At 38.2% G+C, this 22,868-nt stretch overlaps 1 protein-coding gene across 1 annotated transcript; it reads right to left on the reverse strand.

The window, feature by feature from the left end:
• Positions 1-3,044: 3,044 nt before the first annotated feature.
• Positions 3,045-12,946, reverse strand: gdnfa (glial cell derived neurotrophic factor a). Its single transcript, XM_028024647.1, has 3 exons — positions 11,984-12,946; positions 9,654-9,884; positions 3,045-4,127 (listed from the first exon to the last, which is right to left on the reverse strand). The coding sequence occupies exons 2-3, from the start codon at positions 9,856-9,858 to the stop codon at positions 3,568-3,570; spliced, it is 765 nt and encodes a 254-aa protein (XP_027880448.1). The 5' UTR covers positions 9,859-9,884; positions 11,984-12,946; the 3' UTR covers positions 3,045-3,567.
• Between the last annotated feature and the right edge of the window lie 9,922 nt (positions 12,947-22,868).

Below are 22,868 nucleotides of genomic sequence, written 5' to 3' on the forward strand. Positions count from 1 at the left end.
ATTTAGTGATTCCTAAGGCTGAGGTCTGTTTTAGTACATGCTGACAATCTCCAACAGTCCTGAGGAAGACTGTTTGGATTAGATGGTTGAAATCTCAATACAATTGGGTGTTCCAGCAGGATAGTTAAGCCAAGCCCACATCAAAGCTGGTTTAGGATGTAGAATGCTAGCTACTATTAACATTTTACAATCAAATGGTGTGCATAAAATTCAGATCTGTTTCTGCAACCCAACCAGATTAAAGGAACATTAAATCCTACCAGAATTTCTCAGAATCGTGTTGAGATTTAATCCCACAAACAGAACTTCTCAAGCCAAAAATATTAGAGATATTCATTCACAAAGTGAGTGGATGTCGGATTACCACCATCTTTGGTCATTGCAATACCAGGAGGCCTTTTTGATTTAATAGAAACAAGTTTATTTCTGTAAAAAGTTATAAAATGAATATTGTACAAAAATAAAGTTTGCAGAGAGCTTTGGTTCTGTAACACAAAACAAGTGAGACAAGACAGGATTTTTTCTCCCCACATACATAGATGCTAACAGAGTGAAAACAAAAACTTCTGATGCTAACATTGCAGATTCCTTCGCATTTAACAATATTGTTCCGATTGTTAAATCAGTGGACAGTCAGGTGAATTGTACAGAAGATGAGAACCAGGAAGTGTTATCTGAAGGATGATTCAACTGTGAGGTGATAAAAATCAGGATTTTCTTTTTATTATTTGTGTTCATTGCTTGGCCTAAATTCAGCCTGATGCAGTGGATTTGTTCTGTGCAAGGGGGATTACACAGTAAAGCTGGCCTGCTTGCTGCTGGGTGGGCACAGATACCTTGGTCCCTAATCCGTGCTAACATCAAGACCTACACGAGGGCTCTCTTTGTTCCACTTATTATGACCGCCCTCCCTTTAAAGGGGGGAGCAGCTCCTTTCCTTCATATACGTCTTGGTTTTAGTTGGAGAAATTATTTCTTTACAAGTTGCTACGTGCAGAGAGCATGCAGAGCAGACCCATTGTCCTCACTCCAGATTTTTCCAAAACATACTCTTTGTCCGAACGTCTAGTCTTCAGACACTTACAGCAATTGCTTGACAACAGCTGCTACAGTAGCTAGGTCTTCTTTAAATTGTCTTTGCTGGAGGGGATACACAGTTAAGACTCACATCAGAGGATCACTTTCAAGTTCCCTCTGAGGGAATAAGAGCTGCCAGTCAGGGCGCGAACAGAAACGCAGGCACACCAATGAAGTTTGAAGCTCACCGGGACATCAACCACTGCTTAGGCCCAACGCATAGCCAGACTGAGGTTTTGGATAACCTCAGCTGATTGGCAAATATTTATGGATGTTTTAAAGCTCCTCATGGAAATAGCTCCCCAGTTTTCATAATGTCGTTTCATATGATAAAAAAGGATGTTGTGGTTTTTAGTTAATTCACATACAACGTGTCCTGGATTGTTTTTTTGAAAGTTAAGAGATGCACTGATCAGAAATGTGTAGAAAATTTCAATTCCAATTTTCATGTTGAAACACATACTCAAAAAGGGTTTAGTTAGCTTTACTACTATGAATGGAATTTAATTGATGGTTGTATTTACTATGAAATTGAAATGACAGAAAAAAACATGGTGAAAGGCACAATCCTTTTGTCGTAGGTTGCGTTTTCCATTTTAAGGAAAGAGCTTATCTGCATCAGTATCGTGATGTGTGCTTGTCTTGATTTGTGTTTATGTACTCCACGAAGTCATGCACTGCAAATGTCCCCAGGGCCATACCTTGAACACCTCTCATCTAGACAGATTGGAACATTATAATAACACAATTCAACTTGTTTAGGTTTGTTGTTTTGTTATATAAACTTAGAAAAGAAAACGTTTCTCGTCCATTGGTGCTACTAACAGTTTGAATTGCAGAATGCTGTTTTAATTATGTGTTTCATGGGTTTCAGAAGGTTGCGAAAGTAACTGAAAAGTTCCTGGAAGCTGGGATATAATGTGGGAAAATTCAAAGTTTTCAATAGTTTATAAAACTTAATGACAATCATTTAATTTTCACCTTTGATGATTTTCATCCAATTAAATCAGTCACACAAACGTACCATAAAAACTCCTTCAGTAAACATGTTGCTACAGCATGCAAATCTGGCTCAGCTACTTTTTGGATCTGAAAACAATCTTGTCCCTTACAAAAAAAATCCCATGAAAATCACTTTTTCACATGTAATCACGTGATTTTCGTGGGATTTTTTTGTAAGGGTAGGACTCAATTTCAATTGCAAAATTGTGACATAACAAAGTCATGAACTGACTTTTCCGTCTACTCTTGCAGCCCAAATGCACGAGTTAATATAGTTTCCTTTCGAGATTTTTTTGCTTCAGTCAACTCACTGATACTAAAAATAGCTAACTTTGAGCCTTCTTCCTGCAGTAACAACATTCACATCAAAGAGTGTTGTTTATGATGTGTCTCTATAGAAACAGAGTATAAAGAATGGATGATTTTAATATAAGTCAGGCTCTGTGAGGAGAGAGATGACGTTTCCCATGTCAAAGAGCGGTTACATTAGTGAAAAATGATGGAAACTACACTGCTGTCTCGAAATGCTTAAAATCAACCAATCATTTCTACCATAACTCATCTACTGGTCCCCTCCTCTGTCTCTGTATGTTGCCTTTTTGTTGAATAACCATCATTTGGATGGTTAAAGATGGCTGGAATTTAAATGACAAAGCAAAAAAAAAAAAAGGCTTTTCCAAGCTTAGCAGTTCTGAGAAAATCCTGAAATATTTTGCATGGGAAAACTTTACTTTGGCACTGTCCAGAGCAAATGAAACAATTTAATAAATAGAAGAAAAAACAGCTTTTTCTTTCATAAAATGCATTGAAATAAATAACAATAAGTTAATTCCATTTCAATAAATATACCTCTTACACAAACCTCTTATATATATATATATATATATATATATATATATATATATATATATATATATATATATATATATATATATATATATATATATATACACGTATATTGCTGTATGTTGATTGCTTTTCTTATGCAGATGCATTCCACCAGTCTTTTCTGCACCTTGGTGTGTTTTCCTTGGCTCTGAATGTCAACATCAAGACTATACAGGGGAGGTGATTTAGACTACAACTGAGAGAGGTTCTTCAACTCTCTGCACTCATCTGGAGACAGCCAGCTAAGGAAAAACTGAATTCCTGGGAAATTAAATCCTCCTTGCTAGATCAGTTTTTCTTCACCTTCTTTTTTGACAGCATTCTGTAAGTGTAACAGTGTTTAATCTGCTGTAAAGTGGTACCGTTATGCACAATCTGGAGGATTATATGTGAATTTGCGCAGTTTGTTTCTTTAGCGGCTGTTCCATTGTCTCTCATGAGCTCTCGCTGTAATCCACTTTGTCCCGTCCTGATATCAGCTGACAAAAACAAGAGACTACACACCCTGCCCTCCAGAGCACACGTCTGACTGCAATCCCTCTGTGCGCAGCATCTGCTGAGATGATCCAAAGTCCGCTGCAGTATTTTGTCGTGATTTCCTCAGACGCAGGCACACTTCCGAGCTGAATGCTTTTTCAGCGTGTGATACACCACGTCGTCGTCCAAAAAAGACAAATCGTCATCGAAGGCGATCGGTCGACAGCAGGTGCGTGAGGGCGTGTCCTTGTCCAGCTTTTTGTTGTGTGTGAGGTTGTTCAGGATCTTGTCATAGTTGGTCTCCGCCTCAATGCAGGGCCCGCTACAGTACCGGAAGATCAGCTCCTCCTTGGTCTGGTACCCTAACCCCAAATCTGTTACATTGAGATGGACCTCCTTTAGTAAGCAACCACGACTCTGTACAGATATCCTCTCCTTTTCTCTCTCCGCCCCGCTTCCCTTTCCTCCTCGGCCTCCTCCTCGGCCTCGACCCCTTTTCTTCCCCCCATGCCCTCTCCTCTCTTCTCTCGTGCCTCTTGTGTTTGCTGCTCCTCTCTGTCTCTGCTCCCGTCGTCCTGCAGAGTTCCCGCTAGTTTCCGATGACCTCCGGAGTCTGCCGATGGTAGCCTCAATAAAATCCATCACGTCCTCAAACTGGTCTGGATAGGGAGCTGCTATGTCATCTGTAAGGTACAGAAGAAGATCAGTTTATAAATCACTGTTATACATCTTCAGTTTTTAAAGTGAATGCACTATATATCCAAAAGTATTGGGGCACTTGCTCTTACACACATGTGAATTTTAATGATATATTATTCTTAATGCAAAAACTTTAATATGACAGGGAGTCATTTTCTCAGGCCATTCTTCCAGAAGCTCGTTTGTATCCAAGTGGGCCACGGCTCATTTCGCTCCTTCTGAATTGAGCCCTTTAGCGTTTAAGTCTTTTCGTCTATTCGTCCGTCTGATCTGGTCACAGAAGTGACAGTTTCAGTAGAGAAACCTCTACATCCCTTTCCTCAGCAACATCCTGACTCATTTTGTGTAAACCAATGGAATTACCATTAGATTCTGGTTCATCCTAATCTAACCACCTCAGCTGATTCTTTTCAATTTGGCTCTACTTCAAGCCCCCCATTAACAGAGCACCACACCCTGTCCAGTCACCATAGGAACCATTGGTCAGCCACTTGTATCCAGAATGTCACTGTCTCAGTCATGATTCATACCTCATGATCATAGAAGATCGTTGGAACGTCGACTTGAACGAAGAGTTTCACTTTTTGCATTAGTTCTTTCCTCACCACAAAAAACTAGAGCAATGGCCAAATTATTGCAAACAAGGCCTCCAACCATTACTTGTGAACAAGGCATCAAAATAATAATAACAAAAAAAGCAAAAAACAATAAAAACAACTCATCTACTTGATGTAGACTCTGACCTTAAATCTAGCGATACCAAGTTTTTCAGATCATTTTTATTTGCAACTTTTTCAGGTACCAGATGGACTTACCAATGATACAACAATTCATACCTGATTTGGGGATATTTCATACAGACTTTGAGAAGCAAAGAGTTAAGGTTAACTGAAATATGGTTATGAAATTCCAATAAATAATATCTAATAATTATTTTGGTTCTTGTTTCAGGAGTCAACTAGCCCAGATGGTCAGAACCACATTCAATGGAAGTAGAGCCTAATGTAAAAGATACAGAAAGTAATCTGCAACTATGTTAAAGTCTTACTTAAAAGTTACACATTTTTATATGATTTTATTACTTTATGTTTTTATTTTATATTATTCAGCTCCAAATTTGTTAAATAAATAATAGAATAGAATAGAAATATTCTTTTTTGTCCTACAATGGGGAAATTCAGGTGTAACAGGAGCATCAAGGGATGTAGGTTCACACAAAAATAAAAAATAAATAAAAACTATGTAAAACAATTTAGGACAATATACTGTACAGTAAGGACAAGATTATGACATAAAAATACAATGTAGTTTTCAGAAACTATATACTCCAATCAAAGCATCATCAAATTACCTTGAAAAAGTAACTTATATATAATAGTTATAACTATAGTTTTTTTTAACTGATATTAGTAGGGAGTAGGGTGGGCTAAAATAACAATTTATAAGTAAAAAATGTGAGCATGAACTGAGTAATGGGTGAAATGATCTGTTCAAAGATCTTCACAAGGATAAAAAAGCATGCATGGTGATGGCAGCGCCTATTAAAGTTTCTATTATTATGAATGTTCCCTCAGTTAAACTGCACCACACTGAAACAGTGCTTTTTTAAAATCAGAGCTCCTGTTCTCATTCACCACCCCCTTACAGTATGTTATACAAATACTGCGCTTTGTACTTTCATTCACACTACAATGAGCACATCAGGAGCAATAGTAGTTTCAGTCTCTTGCCTAAGGGGACTGTCAGCATATTTTAATAAGGGAAAAGAGTCATGCCACATTAACACTGAGCTGTGATCATCCTAAAGCCAGATTTAATTTTATCGTTTATAATTTTACAAATAAGACCAGCACTTTTTATGTATAGATTACAAATTATGTTCATGTCAAAAGAAACTGTAAATGCACACTTTGTACCACTTTCAGTGATGCTATGTTAAGTTTTCTACTTAGTAACATTCAGTTCTTCCTTTAAGGCTTTATTCTGTTTTCTGATTAATATTTTGGTCATTCCTAACTTGCTCTTTGAGCTTTAAATACCTAATTAAAATGTCAGCGCTACAAAAGATTGTGTTGGCTTCAATTGTTTATTCTGTTCCTGCCGTTTAATTATTCCTTCTGGTGTTTATGAAGCTACAAAAAGCAATGAGTCATTGCACCAAAGCTCAGCACTTTAACCAGCAATTGGCAAAACCTACATTTTGGGTTCCCACCTATGTAAACATTTTGCTGACAACACCCCGTCCCCCAAGGAAACGAGAGTCCTCGATAAAAACATGCAGGGAAGCCATGAATTTTGTTTAAAATGATCGGGATTTACTCAAAGAATGTCTGAAGGAGCCTAGAATGTTTAATCAGCTTCCAAACCTCACATATGGGGTCTGCTGGCATCTGTGGGAGGCAAGTTCAACCCCATGATCAAAAGGTCCCAGAGAATCTATAACTAAAGTTCAGGTACCAAATGTTCCAGCGCACCATTTGATGTTTGTTGTCTATGTTAATCGACAAGTTCACAACTTGTTGTTTGGATGTAATTTTTAGGGTTTTTTGGATGTGTTTTAAAAGGTTTTCAGATTTTTGTGAAATACAAAAACCACCGGGCATTTCGAAACATTACGGCCACACAAGTTTTCATTGAGATTTTATGTGATAGACCAACACAAAGTAGTGCGTAATTGAGACATAGCTCTCTCTGTTTTGATTTTTGTTTTATTTGTTTTTTTGTTGGGGTTTTTTTGACTAATGACAAGTGTATTACGTGTCTTTGCTGAAATTATAGATTCAAGCTGTTTGGAAAATTGTTGTTTTGCCCACTTTTTGGGGGAAATATGCCAAGCCCAGTTAGAATTAATGGAGAACATCAGCGATTGTCAGCTTTAAGCTTTTGCCATAGATTTTCCATTGGATTTCATAACTCATCATTCCAAAACATTAACATGCGTTTATGTTTCACATGCTCATGTTGTTTGTTTAGTGTTGTTACCCTGCTGGAAAGTATCCAAATTTCTCATCATCTTTTGGAATGCACTTTCATCACAGGACAGCATTGTGAGGACACAAGTAAGGTTTTAAATTCAAAATATATCAATAATGTAGCATTTTATCCATTTAGAGGTTATTACTGTAATTCAAAATCCCACTAACACTTTTAGTGGTGATAATTTTACTTATTTAAAAAAGTTAATTCTGTTCTGTATTTCTATCGTTGTTTGTTTCTTTCTCATTTCATCTTGGGAGGTTTTAAAGAAAAATCAGTGTTTACAAGCTTTGTTTGCTAGCACTTCCTTCATAGACCTAAAAACGCATCCAGGTCTTCTCGTAACTCCTGGAGAATTTGACCTTTTAGCCAGAATTTGTGAGCTTTCTCACAGGAACTGCCAGGTTTGATGCAGTCAAGCACAAACAAGTCACAAATGTGTTTTAATGTCTGATGGATGTCATTATAATATGCGCAGACTTGAAAGGCTGTAAGAAAGGGAAGTCATGTGCTTTGAGTTATTCGGATGAAACAATTGAAAATATGCTACTGTACAACTCTGTAGCATTTGCTCTGAGAAAAAAAAACAAAACAAAAAAACGAAGTGAAAAATTTGGACCCTGCTGAATTCCATGTTGATCTCTTTAAAAAGTTATGTGAACTGGCACAGGTATGGGAACAGTGAACTAGGTCGTAAAAAAGTTCTTTTCTGCCATGACTAAATTAGTCAAATGCTAATTATACTACCTGAGCGTGTCTGCGTAACGGGAGGCAACGCCTCTGTGCTCAGATGTGTGTTAACCTGTTGTACGTGCATCAAGGAGTCACAGCCGGCGGGGTGAGATATCTGGCAGGTGGTGTTGTGGTTAACGCAGCGTCTACTCTGCAGTGTCCTCTATCTCTTCTTCTTTACCTTGGCTATCTGATCTGTCCGAGTGCCACAGTTGATTAGGCTGCCCTTCGTGTATCAGGTGAACTATGGGGCCAATCTGTTTAGACACACCTATCCTTTGATTTAGACACCTTATATTGTGTGTCAGGTGAAAGACGTGGTGACTACAGGGTGCACCTGCTGACAGATTATACTGCGACACTAATGAGCTGAATCAAACTCTGCTATTATGTTGCTCGATCAATCGTGGAGACTCATGCTGCTGCCTAAAATAAACACAAACGAGGCAGAAATGTAAAATAAAGCCCCAGACTTTCACTTTATTTACAGGATTTTGTCTTTTAGGCATTATTCATTTTAAAACTCCAGTGCACATTTCTAGAAATATCAGTCCTTTTCTATCAAGTAAAAAAAAAAGGTTCACTATGAATTAATGTCAGATAAAGACGTCTGACTTTATGGATCCTGCAGGGTGGATGGATAGATGGAATAGTAGGGAATAAAGTCTGTATATATAACTAATATTGCATTTTCTAATTTTTATTCATACTATTCAATATGTGGAAAACATAGTCAAATTCAAAAAACTTTTCCAGACTGTGTAGGAACCCTGTTTTGGCATAAATCCCATTAAAAGCGGAAGCCTGCACATTCCAGTCACAAAATTTAACGGCAAACCATGTTTTTATTTGACATTAAGCATAAACCGAGCGACTTATCCCCTCTCCCTGCATGGCCGCTTTGTTTACACTGTTCCTGAAGACTTCATCGTCTAGGGATACACTGCAGATCAGTGATGTCACCGCGCTCCAAACACAATATGAAGTGGCAAAGACAAACACATGCCCCAAATGTTCCATGCCTTATCTAGTTGTTAGCTGTGATCACTCCAAAGTGAGGATGATACAGTGTCACACTGATCCAAACAATAAATTCCTGCCCACCGTCTCTGTCGGAACAAATGTAAACAGAGGGTGCTTATTCAGTGCTTCAGACAAGCCTTTGCACCTTAAAAAACCTCCTGTGACCTGGTTCACAGTGTCTCCTCTAAAACCTGCCATGATTTCTGAGTTTTGGCGTGGGTGTCTGAGGCTCAGAGAGGCAGGGGGTGAATGTAAACACGGGGAGACAGGGAGATGTGAAAAGTGAAGTCTGCTGAGGATTGGAGCTGTTCAAAGTCTTTTGCATGCTGCTGGTTTGTTTAGACAACATGATGATGCAACACAAAAGCAGCAATAAAACACAAATTAAGACCTCCATCTGATAACCTTTGAGTTGGATTATTACCCAGTGGTAATCGCTTTACAGGGTGTTTTGTAAGAGCAATAAGTTAAGATGCACCACATTATTTAGCATTTAAAAGTAACTTAGCAATATTTATGTGCATTTAGACAGTCGATGTTATTTATTGTACTTATTGCACATGTCCTTTCATGACTGCTTAAGGAAACAGGATGGTGTGGCTGGTTTCTTTATAATGTCAGGACAAATTTGTTCCACAAAAGAGGAAAAATAAGTTTTTCCCCCTTGTGCTTAATTGACTTGTCCAAGGCTGGGAACTGAACGTATGTGACTGGTCCTACTCATAGAGAACTGTTGCTACTATACATCTTACACTGATATATCTGATCAGATGTCTTACACTGATCTTCCATGGAGATCTCCTGAAGGTTGTGCTCTTCACGCTGGAACAGTGACTCTTCGTCTTCCACAGACAGAGACCCAGAATCACGGTAGCTGCTGGGGAAGCGAGTCCTCTTGGCTTGCTGAGTGTTTTGGTAGAGAGGCCGTGTAGCGACAGAGGTCAGGAGCAAGAAACACGTGGCCAGAACATCCCATAACTTCATCTTAGACTCAGTTCCTATGATGAAAGCTGCAAAATAAACCTTGGTCAGTTTTGCTGTTTTAAAGATGCTCATGAATAAAGTTGGCTTGGCTTTATAGATTTCAGGACTTTGGTATGAGCTGTAGTATTTATATTTTGAGGCCAAACAAATTAGAAAGACATCTACTTTCTCCCAGAAAGCCAACCAATGCCTTTCGAATCATGCACATGAAACAATACAGTGACTAGACGTACCACAACTCATACTATACTGATAACCGTGCCAACATGTCAACAAGGTTTGATTCCGATTTCTGTTTTGTGTACGCTCTGAACATAAAAATCTACCGATGAAATTATACAAGAGCAGATCGAGACCTATCTACACTACAAAAAAGAACTTTGGAAGGTATTCAATTTTAGTCATTTTACTGTCACTGAATTCTAATCAAGGATACTAAATTGTAAATGTAAAGTCAAAATGTTGTTAAATTCCAAAGCCTTCTACATTTCTTGGGGGGGCAAAAATGTAGAATTACTATTTCAACAACACATTATGAATAGGGTAAAAACAAACCTGTTTCACAAGAGTCTAAACTCAGCTCACATTCCCTACTGGTGGAGGAGGGAGAGGAGTAACAATGTTAAAGAGGAATAACAATTCTTCCTTAACATTTGAATTACATTTTAACTGAAAACATTGTTTCAGTCAACTTTATTCTGATTTACAGAGTTCAGGAGAGGACTAGAGCTAAATCAGGCAATTGCATTTTCAGACAATTTTCCATTTTTGTGAAAATCATCCAATTTGTGACAATTTTGACAATCAGGCTTGTTTTAACAGAGGTTGTTTTATAAATTAATATATTTAGCAGGGAACAGTGGATATCCGTGAACATGTTTTTGTGTCTGATTTTAGCAATGCTTAGTTACAGTTACTTGATTGTCTCAACTTTTCGATAACATTTAGACATCTACAGATGTTTTAACATGGACGACTTTTCACCTTTCACTTTTCGACCACGTTTTAACATTATTTAGCTAGAGAGCTGCTGTCACTTTCAGGAAAAATGTTGCTCATTGGGATCTTTTTGCTTCAGAAAATTTGCTTTTCTGGTTTAGTTATAGCTCCAAAGCTCGAGTAAAATTTTCTTAGCTAACAGACCAAAACTACATCTCGTTGTACTTGTGACAGTGCAATGACAATAAAGTGGAATTCTATTCTATTCTATCTATACACTAAGGCTACAGTTGCCAATGAGTAGCATTATTAGCAGTGGTTCGTGTTTATGCCACTTTATTAGAGTACATTTAAAACATTTGTGTCCTGCTTCAGCTAGTGCTACCAAGTCACACTTCCTTGTGTTTCTAATTTTGAGGAATATTTTGTCTCTCACTGAAGAGGTTAAAGTGAGACTTTCTGTCAAATTTGGCTGCTTCACTTGGAGGTTTGTATAAAAATTCTAAAATTAAACCGTAAAGTTTAATTTTATACCTTTATACTACAATTTTTATTTTTGTTTATTTTTGACATGCGAGGACAAACCACATGAGCCAGATTTACTTTTTAATTATATGCCTATAATTATATTATATTTATTTTATTTTATTTTTTTACAAAAGAGTAGCCTGATTCACATCTACGTTCATGAAATATATGCAAATTACTCAGGTAGTTTCATTGTTTTAATTCTAACAGTTTGTTTATATCAGTGTGATATTCTGTCAAAGTGTCATACCTAGATTATTTACGCGCAAACATTTGGCGTTTTGGACGAAATACGTTTTCTCTCATCTGATATCAGATGATGCGCAAAGGGTGCGCCTCACAAACAAGAAAACAAACACACACAAATACGGCTGGTTAAAGCACGCATCTAAGTGTTTTGGCAATGATAGCCTAAATAATGGTGTGAGTTGGCCAGATGGCGATCCGCGGAGCTTACGTGACTCTGTCTAATGGCATGTTGAGTCTGCTGTAAACCTAAACAGTTACGTATGGATAAATACTAAAACTAAACGAAGTGTCTAAATGCGTAATTCCATATTTAATTTGCTATTTTAAAGAAAAACACACGAAAATGAAGCTCATTTTGCTTGATTTTTATACTCCCTGTAACTAAGAGCGATTATAGAGATTCGCTTACCTTACATATGGCCCATGCAGACCTAATATTTTCTTGGTAGTTTATAGTAAAATCCAAACAGAAAGCGCAACTCCTGGAGTGTCCCCAGCTGACTTAGCTGCGTAAATCATGTCAGAATCTCCAAAAGGAGAATTCCCTTAAATCAATATTAGTCCAAGTACAGAAGGAAAAGGCCGCTCTGTTGTGCCAGATTTGTTCTCCGTATTCCGACCCAGTGCACTGAATAAACCATGCGTCTCTGAAGACGGCGGACCAAAGTGCCTCTGCGCCTCACGGAGTACAGTTGCAGTCGCTGATTAATTGGATGCTACGTTTCCACTCTGGAAATCCGAGAGAGCTCTACCATCTCCGATCGAAAGGAGTCCAATGAAGACATCAGAATGTCCAACAAACTAGAAAAGCCCCAGAGGTGTGTTGTTACCGTTCATCTGCCTCTTGGTAAAACAGCTCAATTGTACTTTGTCCAGAATCTCCGGTATTTCTCACCAATCTCGCCATAGTAAACAACAGATATTCAGATAAATGTTTTCTACTTCCTCCAAGTCACTCTGTGTTTACGCAGAAGTCTCCACACGCGTCGTCCTCATATTGGACTAAAGCAGGGCAGATGTCTGCGCACAGCACCGCGCCAGGCGCAGAGGGGCTGTTTGGAAAGATTTATAGTTCAATGCGCTCTGACGTTTGGGGGGGTAGTTGGTGACCGCCCCCTCTTTTATAGACCCATGCGAGCGCAAACAGTGAGTAACAGAGGTCCGCATTTCTCTCCAAACCACCCCTGGAGCCTTGTTTGGAGGAGCGAAGTTTTCAGATGTCTTGAGGATTATGTCACACATCCTGATGTCCTCGGATTAGATTTCAGTATGCGGAATGCGATTTGGAGATGTTCTGTTGCGGTGCATGTTTCTAACCTGATCTCCGCGCTCCGTGTGCCTGCAGTGTCAAGTTCGGTCTCATGGCTGCACACATCTCAAATGCAGGAGTGCCACTTCACCTGCTATTTACTCGGAGCATGCTCGTGCAGACGCGAAGGGAGCTGTTAAGGAACTATTTTTCTGGGCTGCTTTAAAATTTACAGTTTATTGAAGTGCAAACTCGATGCTGAGAGGGAGAAGTTCATTGGCGCATGTTGGTGTGGGAGTAATTGGGTTCTGGTCAAAGTGAACTCCCGGCGCTCATAAGAGAAACCTGGGAAAGCAGCAACATTAGCCTTTATAGTTTAAAAGCAGCCTACTTTCCAGGGGCGCTTATAGAAAATTTGAATTTAATGGTCAAATGTGAGCAGCTTAAAATCTTGGGGTGGCACAGCAGATAAAAAAAAAAACACAAAAAACTATTGCATTATTTAAAGAGTTTTTATTTTATTTTATTTTATTTTATTAGCCATGATACTATGGTGAAAATTTAAATTCCATTGAAAACATTTTGATTCTCTTTCTGCTTTTTTTTTTTTAAAACAACATAATGACTCGTATTTTATTGGGGTTTTTTGTAATTAATTTTATAACAAAATGAGCTGTTTTGATTTTAGAATCTTAAATTTGCTCATTCCAAAAAATAAAATAAATAAAACAATGATGGTAATAATAATAAAATGAAATGCAATGTTCAAATTTATTCTAGCTGGGGGAGCCACGGGATAAAAAAGAAAAAAAAGTTTTCTTTCAGTTTCACATGAACAACTTGGCTAAGGCTTATCCGCATGTTTAGTTCGGTGGTTGGTAACGCTAACGTTTATTATCTGATTTGTAGGTTGTGAATCAACAAATTTAAAGGCTTTTTGAAATTTATGTTTTTATACAGCATAAACTCCTTTTAACCACCTGTTATTGAAAATTTAACCCAATTAAAATAGAATTAAAAAGTATTTTGTAGTTTGCAGTGTTTCTAATGTTACATCATCTACAAAATGAGTTTTATGTTATGTGGTTGTGTGTTTACATGTGGAAGGTGGTAAAAGTAATATGGTGCTCACCCAGAAACCTCAGAAAGTCATCATGCAAGAACGGTCACTGCTAATTTCTAATAAATTTATTTATATAAGACATCGTTTCCGGAGTTGGAGGTTGCTCAGTAAACCAGTAGGAGTGCTCACTGCCCTCTTTGGTCCCCCTTTGGTGGCGCCACTGCTGCTTATTTATCTCCTGCAGATCTGAATTCCACAAGTTACTCAAGCTTCTAAGAATTAAACTCAGTGTTCCCGAGCCAGGACACCAGATCCAACCACAGGTAAACACTTGCGTGTCCAAGAAGCGCTCTGGTTCAAATTTTTACGTGCAACGCTGTTACAAAAAAGAGAGAAAAAAGGCGAGCTGTTCAATAAAAGGCTGAAAATCCTCACTCTGACACCCTAAATCCGCACTGATTTACCTGTTACTCAGCTCAGATTTGTTTGCTCACAATCCCAAAACGTCTTGTTTATACATGTTTTTCTTTCAGGCGATTTAGCTGGGCCCTGCCCATCCCTACTGCATCTACGTTGCACTCTGCCAAGTCTACTTCGTATGGATTCCTCCCTGTCAAGTTCTCACATGGTTTTATTGTGTTACCAGACAGCTGCTGCTTCATTTTCAGTGACAATACCCTGTTAATTTTAACTCAGCTCATATTTATTTTGTAATTCTTAATTCTTTTCATATTGTCTCGTGTTGTGAAGGAATGCGAGTCTATATTTACTCTTCAAAGTGGCTCCTATTACCTTTTGACTACCAAAACCTAATTCTTCCTCATTGACGGCGTTTGTGATACTATTTACTGATTCAATGTTTTTGTCTTCTTGAGTATCACTTCTTAAGCCTCCTTTACAAAAGGACAACATGGTCATAAACGGCCGTAACAAAGGAGCATGGAAAAACAGGAAGTGTAGTTACACTTCCTTTTTAAGTTTTCAGCTCTTACGTGGAAACGCCTAATGCTTCAAATTCTTACTTTTTACAATCACTCAACACTACAATTGAATTGAAAATGAATAGAATATCAGTTTGTCTTTTTGTTTGACTAGAATATAAGATTTTTGTTCCCCTGCCAGTGCATGCTGGATCGCCTTAAGGCTCTGCACAACCCTAAACAAGAATATGCAGGTGAAAAAACTCAAAGATAGAAAGTCATCTTTTAACACTGTTTAAACAAACTCACACTGGTGAATATAATATGAACAGACATTCAGAGAAATCAGACATAGCCTGATTACAGAGTGTTGCTAGTGTGGGTTTTCAAGATGACTCAGAGTTTGACAGCAGTCAAATTCAGTCACATTTGCAACCTTTTAGCATGTCATAAAACTATGAAAGACAACAATGCTTTAAGTGGAAATTTCAGGCATAAAATATCTAATTTGGCATCTATATCACCCCACTACCCGACAGAAGACATCACTATCAACTGCATGAACCTGCAGGCTTAACCATTTATGAATCAACCCAAATATTTTGTTCTTTGCTCTCAGATTTATTAAATCAGTTTTACTTCTAAAGTACATTTAAAATAATATAATTGGGCTGTACAACAAGCACCCCCAAAATATAACACTAAACCAGCAAAAACTCCCCAAAATGTTAAGGGAACACAGTTTAAAGAAAATACAGAAAATATCGGTTTTGGTAAAGCTGTTTTAACTCACCAAGTGCAAGCCACTTTCCTCTTACTAACTTTTAGTAAGTTGATCAAAAGTCTGAATAAATAATAAATATATATGTTTGGGACTAGTAGGCTTTCATGCAAATTTGAGCATATAAAAGAATTGGTTTGCTGCAACTCTGAACAACGCCAGCAATAACTACCTGAAAAAGTGTAAAATACAAATTTTGATCACCCATCAAATGGGGTACCAGAAAGTGACATGACCACTGTTTGCCATAGTTATCTAAACTTAAGAAAGCTTAGAAAAAATGTAGACATGCTGTACAAAAAATAAAAACACCAATAATTTAAACAAGACCAGCAAACTGATGTACCCCAGCAGATGGGCAGAAAAAAGTTGTTGTCAATGAAACAGTAAACATCCTGTAAAAGCAGACTATGAAAAAAAAACAAACAGATAAAAGCTTCCATTATTCTCACAGTTGGAATGGAAGACAAACAATTAAATAGCTGAAAACAACCATTCTCCTTTTTTCTGACTTGGCCTTTATTTATACAGGTTGTCTCATTGAGATCCGAGATCTCATTTACAAGAGAGAGCTCTTTTGATTTATATATACATCACCATAATATTTACAGAAAAAAACTACCACAAAGACAAGTAAAAAAACATTAATGTTCCAGTAGACACCAGAAAATCCCAGAAAAATCCTGTTAATCCTATAATTTATCTTAAGCATTTAACAGAAAAGCACTTAAAATACATCAACAAACTGTCAAAAGACAGCATTATTCTGGTAAAGTGGATGCCACAAAAGGCTTGTTTTTTTTCTTCCAATTTACACAAATGTCTGTAAAACTCAATATATATGTCCGTACGTATATACAGATCATTTGACTGTTTAGTAGATAAATATCTTTGATTAGAAATAAAGACTCAGCTTAATGAAGGCTCAAACCCATTACACATTACGGCATTTGGGTCTTTATGCTTGACAGACGTTTCTCAGAGGCATGTGCACAGTGGCTGTATTGTTGATAGGATCTGCAGACGAGTCTCCAGAAAACGTCTGCTGTCCTCCGCCTCATCCAGACAGAGTGGTGAAGATAAGAGAGACCAAGAATAGGTTCATCTTAGCTTAATGTGGGAGCGCTGCAGATTCTGTGTGTCATAAGTTCCTTGAGCTGAAAGACTTTAGTGACTACAATATTAATTTGCAAGGAGGAGAAACATGAGTAAGACAGAGGAATCACCACCACATAGGGTGTGATGAAGAGGCTCGTCACTCCATCTGAAAAGCTCTCTTTTATTTTTTACCCCACTGATGGAACAACCACACTGATTTCTGAATGTATTCCTCCACTGAGCGCTGACAGCCCCTCAGATGGAAGCATCAAGGAGTTCCCACAAAGTCTACAAAGGCATTTAACAATACTCGCAGTAACAACCAGATCATCTGGTTCTGTTTACCATCAGGCTGTAAAAAACTAATCTGAAACAAATGCTTGACATTACTAATTGATTTTATTTTCCAACAACTTTATCCCGTCTTTAAGCGTGCACTATATCATTTTGTAGTGATAATATTTTGTTTAAAAAGTTTTATTTGATGATTTAAAACAAAACAAAACGCAGCTGACGTCTTCTGCCTCTTACTTTATGGCACACTTCTTTATATGTGATGGAAGTGGGGCATTCTGTAGTTATGGTTCAATCTGGTTTTATGTGTGTTAGCGGAATAAACAGTTACTACACAAGATTCATGACTGTGTAGTAAATTTAACTGATTGAAATTATTTAAAGAAAATCTGAAGAAGAAACACTAAAACCCATTCATGTGATTTAAGTTATTTAAGTAGTCCAGCAACTTTCGGTCTCCGAGTACTCAGTATCATAAAACGCTCCTAGGTTTTGGTTTATACTGCTGTCATGCAGTTTAATTGGGAAAAAGAAGTTAGTTGCAATTTGTACCAGAGTGTCTATGCAAGTAGTTTATGTTGCTTTTATTACTAAAGGTCAAATCAATTTCAATTCTCTAAATTTTAAAGGGCTCTAATAATTTCCAGTCTAATATAACTCTACAACATTGTTTTTTTTTCAATGTTGGAAGAAAATATGAACAATCCAGATGGCACAGTATTTTACTTAACTGAATTTCTCAGTTTTATTTGAAAAAAACCAAACTGTATTAATACATGTGAATAAAAAGTATCAGCAACAATTTCAAAATCTATCAAATCAGTCTATACTGAACATTATTACTCATCACTAAATAAATAATGTTATTGAATATCGTGCTTTTTTTGATCACACAATTGTCTGTTTTTCTAATGATCTAATCAACTTAAAAGAAACACAAAAATAATCTGAAACAAAAACACTAACACTATTTCTGCACCATCTGTACAGAGAACGTTTTCCTGAGCCGATCAAAGGTTTAGCAGCGTACCTCAGAGGTTTAACAACTTCATTTGAAATTCTAATGCCCATCATTAGTTTTAGGGGGAAAAATCTGAGAGACAAAAAAGGAGCAATTTAAAGTTTGCAAATCACAGCGTTATAGCTGTCGCTCACGTCAGAATGCGAGGAGTAAAACTAAAATAGAGAATGCTTTCTTTGTCAGCCAGAATCAAGCTTGTTGTTCACGCTTGGAACTGACTTGGATTTTGGTTCATGCGACTCCAAATTTAACTGGACGCTTAAGAACAATATTATGCTTAAATTCTAGTCATATTTTAAAAAAAGTATTCTAGTAAAATTTAATATTCGTAATAGCCAAGCTCCATCATGTCATAAAGAGCACATAGTTGGGTGTTTTCTCAAGAATAAACTTTGAGACTGCAGGGTTATTCGACGTGTCCCAAGTAAAGCAGGAAGCAGAGTAATGGCCCTCACTTAATGAACCAGATTTCTGCTTTGGGAGGCAGACAGTCTTCTTTGCTGTTAAAACGTGGCTTAAAATATTCCTTTGTGAAAGAATTTATAGTTACACCTAGTTTTAGTGACCCTTCCTGTTACAGATCCCTACACACTTCTTTGCTGCTCTGGTAAACACCTGTAAATAGTCTAAATTAGTCTTTTATTGCTATAGTAAAATATTACACTGCTAAATGTGAGAAAAACTAACCTTTAGGCCGAGTACACTTTTTCAGAGATCAATGAACCCATTGCTTAAAACTGAAGCTTTGCAATTTAAAGTTGATTAAAAGTCCTGAACTTTTTATTACCTGTAACTAGTCCGGCTCCTTTGCTGGGCTGGCAGTTTTGGCGGATCTGAATCGCTGCCAACAAAAAAGTCTGGTTCGTCTCCAAGACGTGGAAAAAAATGTGCGTCCAGTTTTTGTCTTTTCCTTGCTCTCTTTTTTCCATCCTTTTCACTTTGCCGCTCCATGGAGCTCCACTCATGTTAACTTAGTCCGTAGAAACGCTCTAGCTAGTTTGCCATCTGTTGTCAAGTGACTGATGATGACGTTGGTGGACGGCTGGTGACAAGCTTTACCCAGAATACACTTGGAGACAATATGGACGATCCACTTGTAATTGTGTGTGTCATAAAGTTAAATGTAAATAAAGCTAGTCATGTACACAACATTTTATTCAATATTTTACACTCACTATATCACTAAAATTAGTCGGTCTCATAAAGTTTATAGCAACCAGGACTCAATAATGACTGGGGCAACCTACTATATAATCTACTGGGACACCAGGCTATATAATCCACTCAACAGGAGAGGGCCCGCTTTCTCTAGCTCTCATCAGACGTGATAAAGATTTGGATTCCTGAAGTCATATTCCATCCGGCCCCCCTCTAGGCCCGGGCCAGGCCCCATTGAAGCGCCGTCCCTGGACCTATACAAGGCCAGTCATGCCTCCAATTACCAACATTTGGACTTTTTAAAATCCTGTAGGAGCTTTAACTGTGATTTGATTACATACGAGTAACATTCCAACTTGGTCAGGTGTGAAACAATGGATGAGTATGTGAAACTACACCTTATGGCCACTGCTAAGCATGGTAGAGGATCTGTGATGCTGTGGGCTTGTTTCTCTTCCAAAGCCCCTAAAACTTCAATAGAGTGAGAGAAAAAAAAATGTCAGGATGTTTTAAATAAAAATCTGAGGGAGAGAAAACTGAAAACAAGTCATCACTGAATCTTTTTAAAGGAATTAGTAGAAAATCAACTTTTCAGATTTTGAGTCAGACTGTGCCATTGTAAAAAAAAAAAAAAGCCTTCACCTTTTTACATTCCATATTTTTACCTATGCTTTCTATGAGTTTTGAGGGTTCTCTGGAGAAGGTCCTGACTGATTTTAATGGCGTTTCCATATGATGAGTTAAATTTAGCCTCACAATGTTGCCTTAAGTTCTCTGGCACAATACCTTTGGCCTACATGATACCAGAATAGGAACTTTTTATCCTGTATTATACATGCGGTGTGCAGAAGTGCCAGTTGTCTGCCTGAGAAAGCTCAGCTGTCACTCGGATCACTATTGGTGCAGAGACAGAGAGCAGGTAGTCGGGACAGATACTCAGGGATTCACATAGCTTTCAGCTGATCCATTAGGACATTCTACAATCCCGACATGGCCCAATGCCAAACATCCGGCTATCACAGAATTCAGACCAGCTTGACGGTTCGCTCACTGCTCCGTAATATTTGTTGCACAAAAGTGTCTTTTGCGCATAGATTGTTTGCATGCATAAAAACATGCAATCACGAGGCAGCGTGTGTGAGTGTATGTAAGCAAGAGTGTATGAAAATGTGTAAATGAGATCGCTTGGTACTATCAAAGTGCAGCAGGACTATGACACTGTTATAAATAGAAGGGAGGAAGTAAGGAAGGTTAAATCTCTGACACTAAATGAGTGGAGCGAAGTCATCTGAACTGCTACATGTCCGATTCGACCTACTTCACAGAATGCAATTCTGCTCTGCACTGCAACTATACATTGGCACCGTAAAAGCCAAGCAGTTTTTTTTTTTAGTTGTATAGTTCTCTCCTCTATTACAGAGGTTTCATTTGAAGTAACAATCGCTGCCATGCATGGCGTGGAAAGAGCTTATTAACAGTTATGGTTAAATTATCTCTCCATGAGCCGATGAGAAGCCAATCAGTGTTTTTTTTTCTGTTTTTTTTTCTTCCCGCATTAATAGTGCTTTACTAAGCAGTGAAAGTTGTTTCATGTACTGAATCCAGTGCTTCAGTAAAAGCTAAATGTGCAAAAGTTGAACTCTCAAAAATCCCCTTCATGCTTGTGATCCAAACATTGAAACCCTGTGGCGGAGCCGTTCCCAGCTGTCCAAGCACAACCTCGCTGCTCAATCATTCACTGTCTGCACTCTGACCACCGATCAACCTGGCATGACTTTGAACCCTGACTTTCGCCAGCTGCCGGTGGCGCCCATCTTCGAAGAAGGGACACGCGGGACACCGGGACTCATTGCCAATGTGGTACGGTGTCAACTCTGTGCTGGCTTTACAGTTTTTAGCATTCAAAGGGAATCTGCCAGGGCCCCCTCCGTCTTTATTACTAAACAAACAGGACAGGCTAAGGGCTGATCACATCCAGTCATCCAAGATGAAAAGCCCTCCTGGGAAGCAGTCACCATTACGCTGCTTGTTGTCCAGACGTTTACTGTTTCCATATCAGCTTACAGGTTTGATCTGAGCTATTTTGTTTATTGCCGCCAGCCGCCTGCTTGCTTGAGGACTCAGCTAAAAGTGCAGGGAATAAAGCTGGGTCTTGACTTTCACAGGACCCAGAGATGCTGATCAAGCACAACAAGGTCACATTAATTGGAGAAGGAAGTGCTGAAGATGTCTTCGGGAAGGAGTGCCGGGGTTTGAGAGTGACAGCAAAGTGAGGCAGATCCTGTTTCTGCTCTGGTCCTCCTGTTCTAATCCAGCCTGGTATGTGTTGAGATCACAGCAGGTCCCTTTCACTGCAGCCATCCGGTGACTCTGAAGTGGGACCCGTTAAGTCTGTGCTTCCTCTGCTGCTGCACTTTCAGAGGAAAGCACCAGAAGGGCAGACTGTGACAGGGCCACTCAGGGAGCAAAGTTTGATAAAAGAAACTTTAAGTGAAGTGAACCAACAGGAACATTCCCACTGGTCCTTTCAGATGTTGACCCCCAGCAAAAACACAGTGCAGGACAGATGTGTGTTTCCCTTGATGTATTTATGTCAGCTGCTTTCATAAATGCGCTGTGGCACCCAGACATGTTCACACTCATGAAGACGGTCCAGAGCGTACGCCCATAGTGGCACTCGCCACAAGCATATGGACACACACACACCCACACACCCCTACACACACAGGGAGAGAGAGAGAGCGAGCGAGAGAGAGAGAGAAAAAGATTGTGCTCCTAGTCAGTAATACCCCATGGATATTATGTCTCTCTCAGTAGACTGGACAGTTGATCACAGGAACTTAAGCACACAGTCACTTTGATGTAAACCAGATAGTACAGTCACCTTGAAAATTGTTTAAATTGTACAAACATAAATATATGTATATATATATATATGTGTGTATATATATATATTTAGAGAGAGAGACAGAGAGAGAGAGAGAGAGAGAGAGAGAGACATGTTGGGTCTTGGTGGGTCTTGATAAAAATTTCAAGTTAATTGCTGGGTCTGTAATTAATTAATCGTTAGTTAATATAATTTTAATTGATAACATTTCCAGTTTGAAAACCATGTTTACTGCTAGATTGATGAATAAATAGAGATGTAAGATTAACAAAGACACTATTCCTGGGTTGTTGCATCAGGTTGTTGGAAAGTACTATCATACCCATTCAGCTTTTAAGTGTTTCTCCTGATCATTCATGTAACTTCTTTGAAAAAAGATTTTCTTAAAAATGTGGATTGTGGTTTGTTGATGCAACATGTTTTGCGTTGAGATGGTATTCTTGGCTTGAATAGCTTCGGTAAAAGCCAACTCCTTTTTTCTGGAGTTCTAGAGTCGCCAGAGTAAAACTGCAGGTAAAAAAACGTGAGACAAATGAATGTCTGAGTGTAACAAGGCTTTTACATGGCAAAGGTTAAAAGTTCACATTTTAAGTGGGACCACCTATGTTAAAATGTGTAAACTCCTGGAGCTGACAGGTCGACTTAATCCCCAACAGACTGATGAGAATTAAACAGTTTCAGGCTTGAGAAAATGTAAATTAAGAACAGGATTGAATTTGTATTTTTATATTTAAAACTGTATTTTTATTTAACCTATGTTGAGTTTCGTCACTCTTTGTTCAATCCAAGATGCAGACTGAACAAAAACTCTTAGGTTACTCTT

The sequence above is a fragment of the Xiphophorus couchianus genome, chromosome 8, assembly GCF_001444195.1.
Source record: "Xiphophorus couchianus chromosome 8, X_couchianus-1.0, whole genome shotgun sequence".
Taxonomy (NCBI): domain Eukaryota; kingdom Metazoa; phylum Chordata; class Actinopteri; order Cyprinodontiformes; family Poeciliidae; genus Xiphophorus; species Xiphophorus couchianus.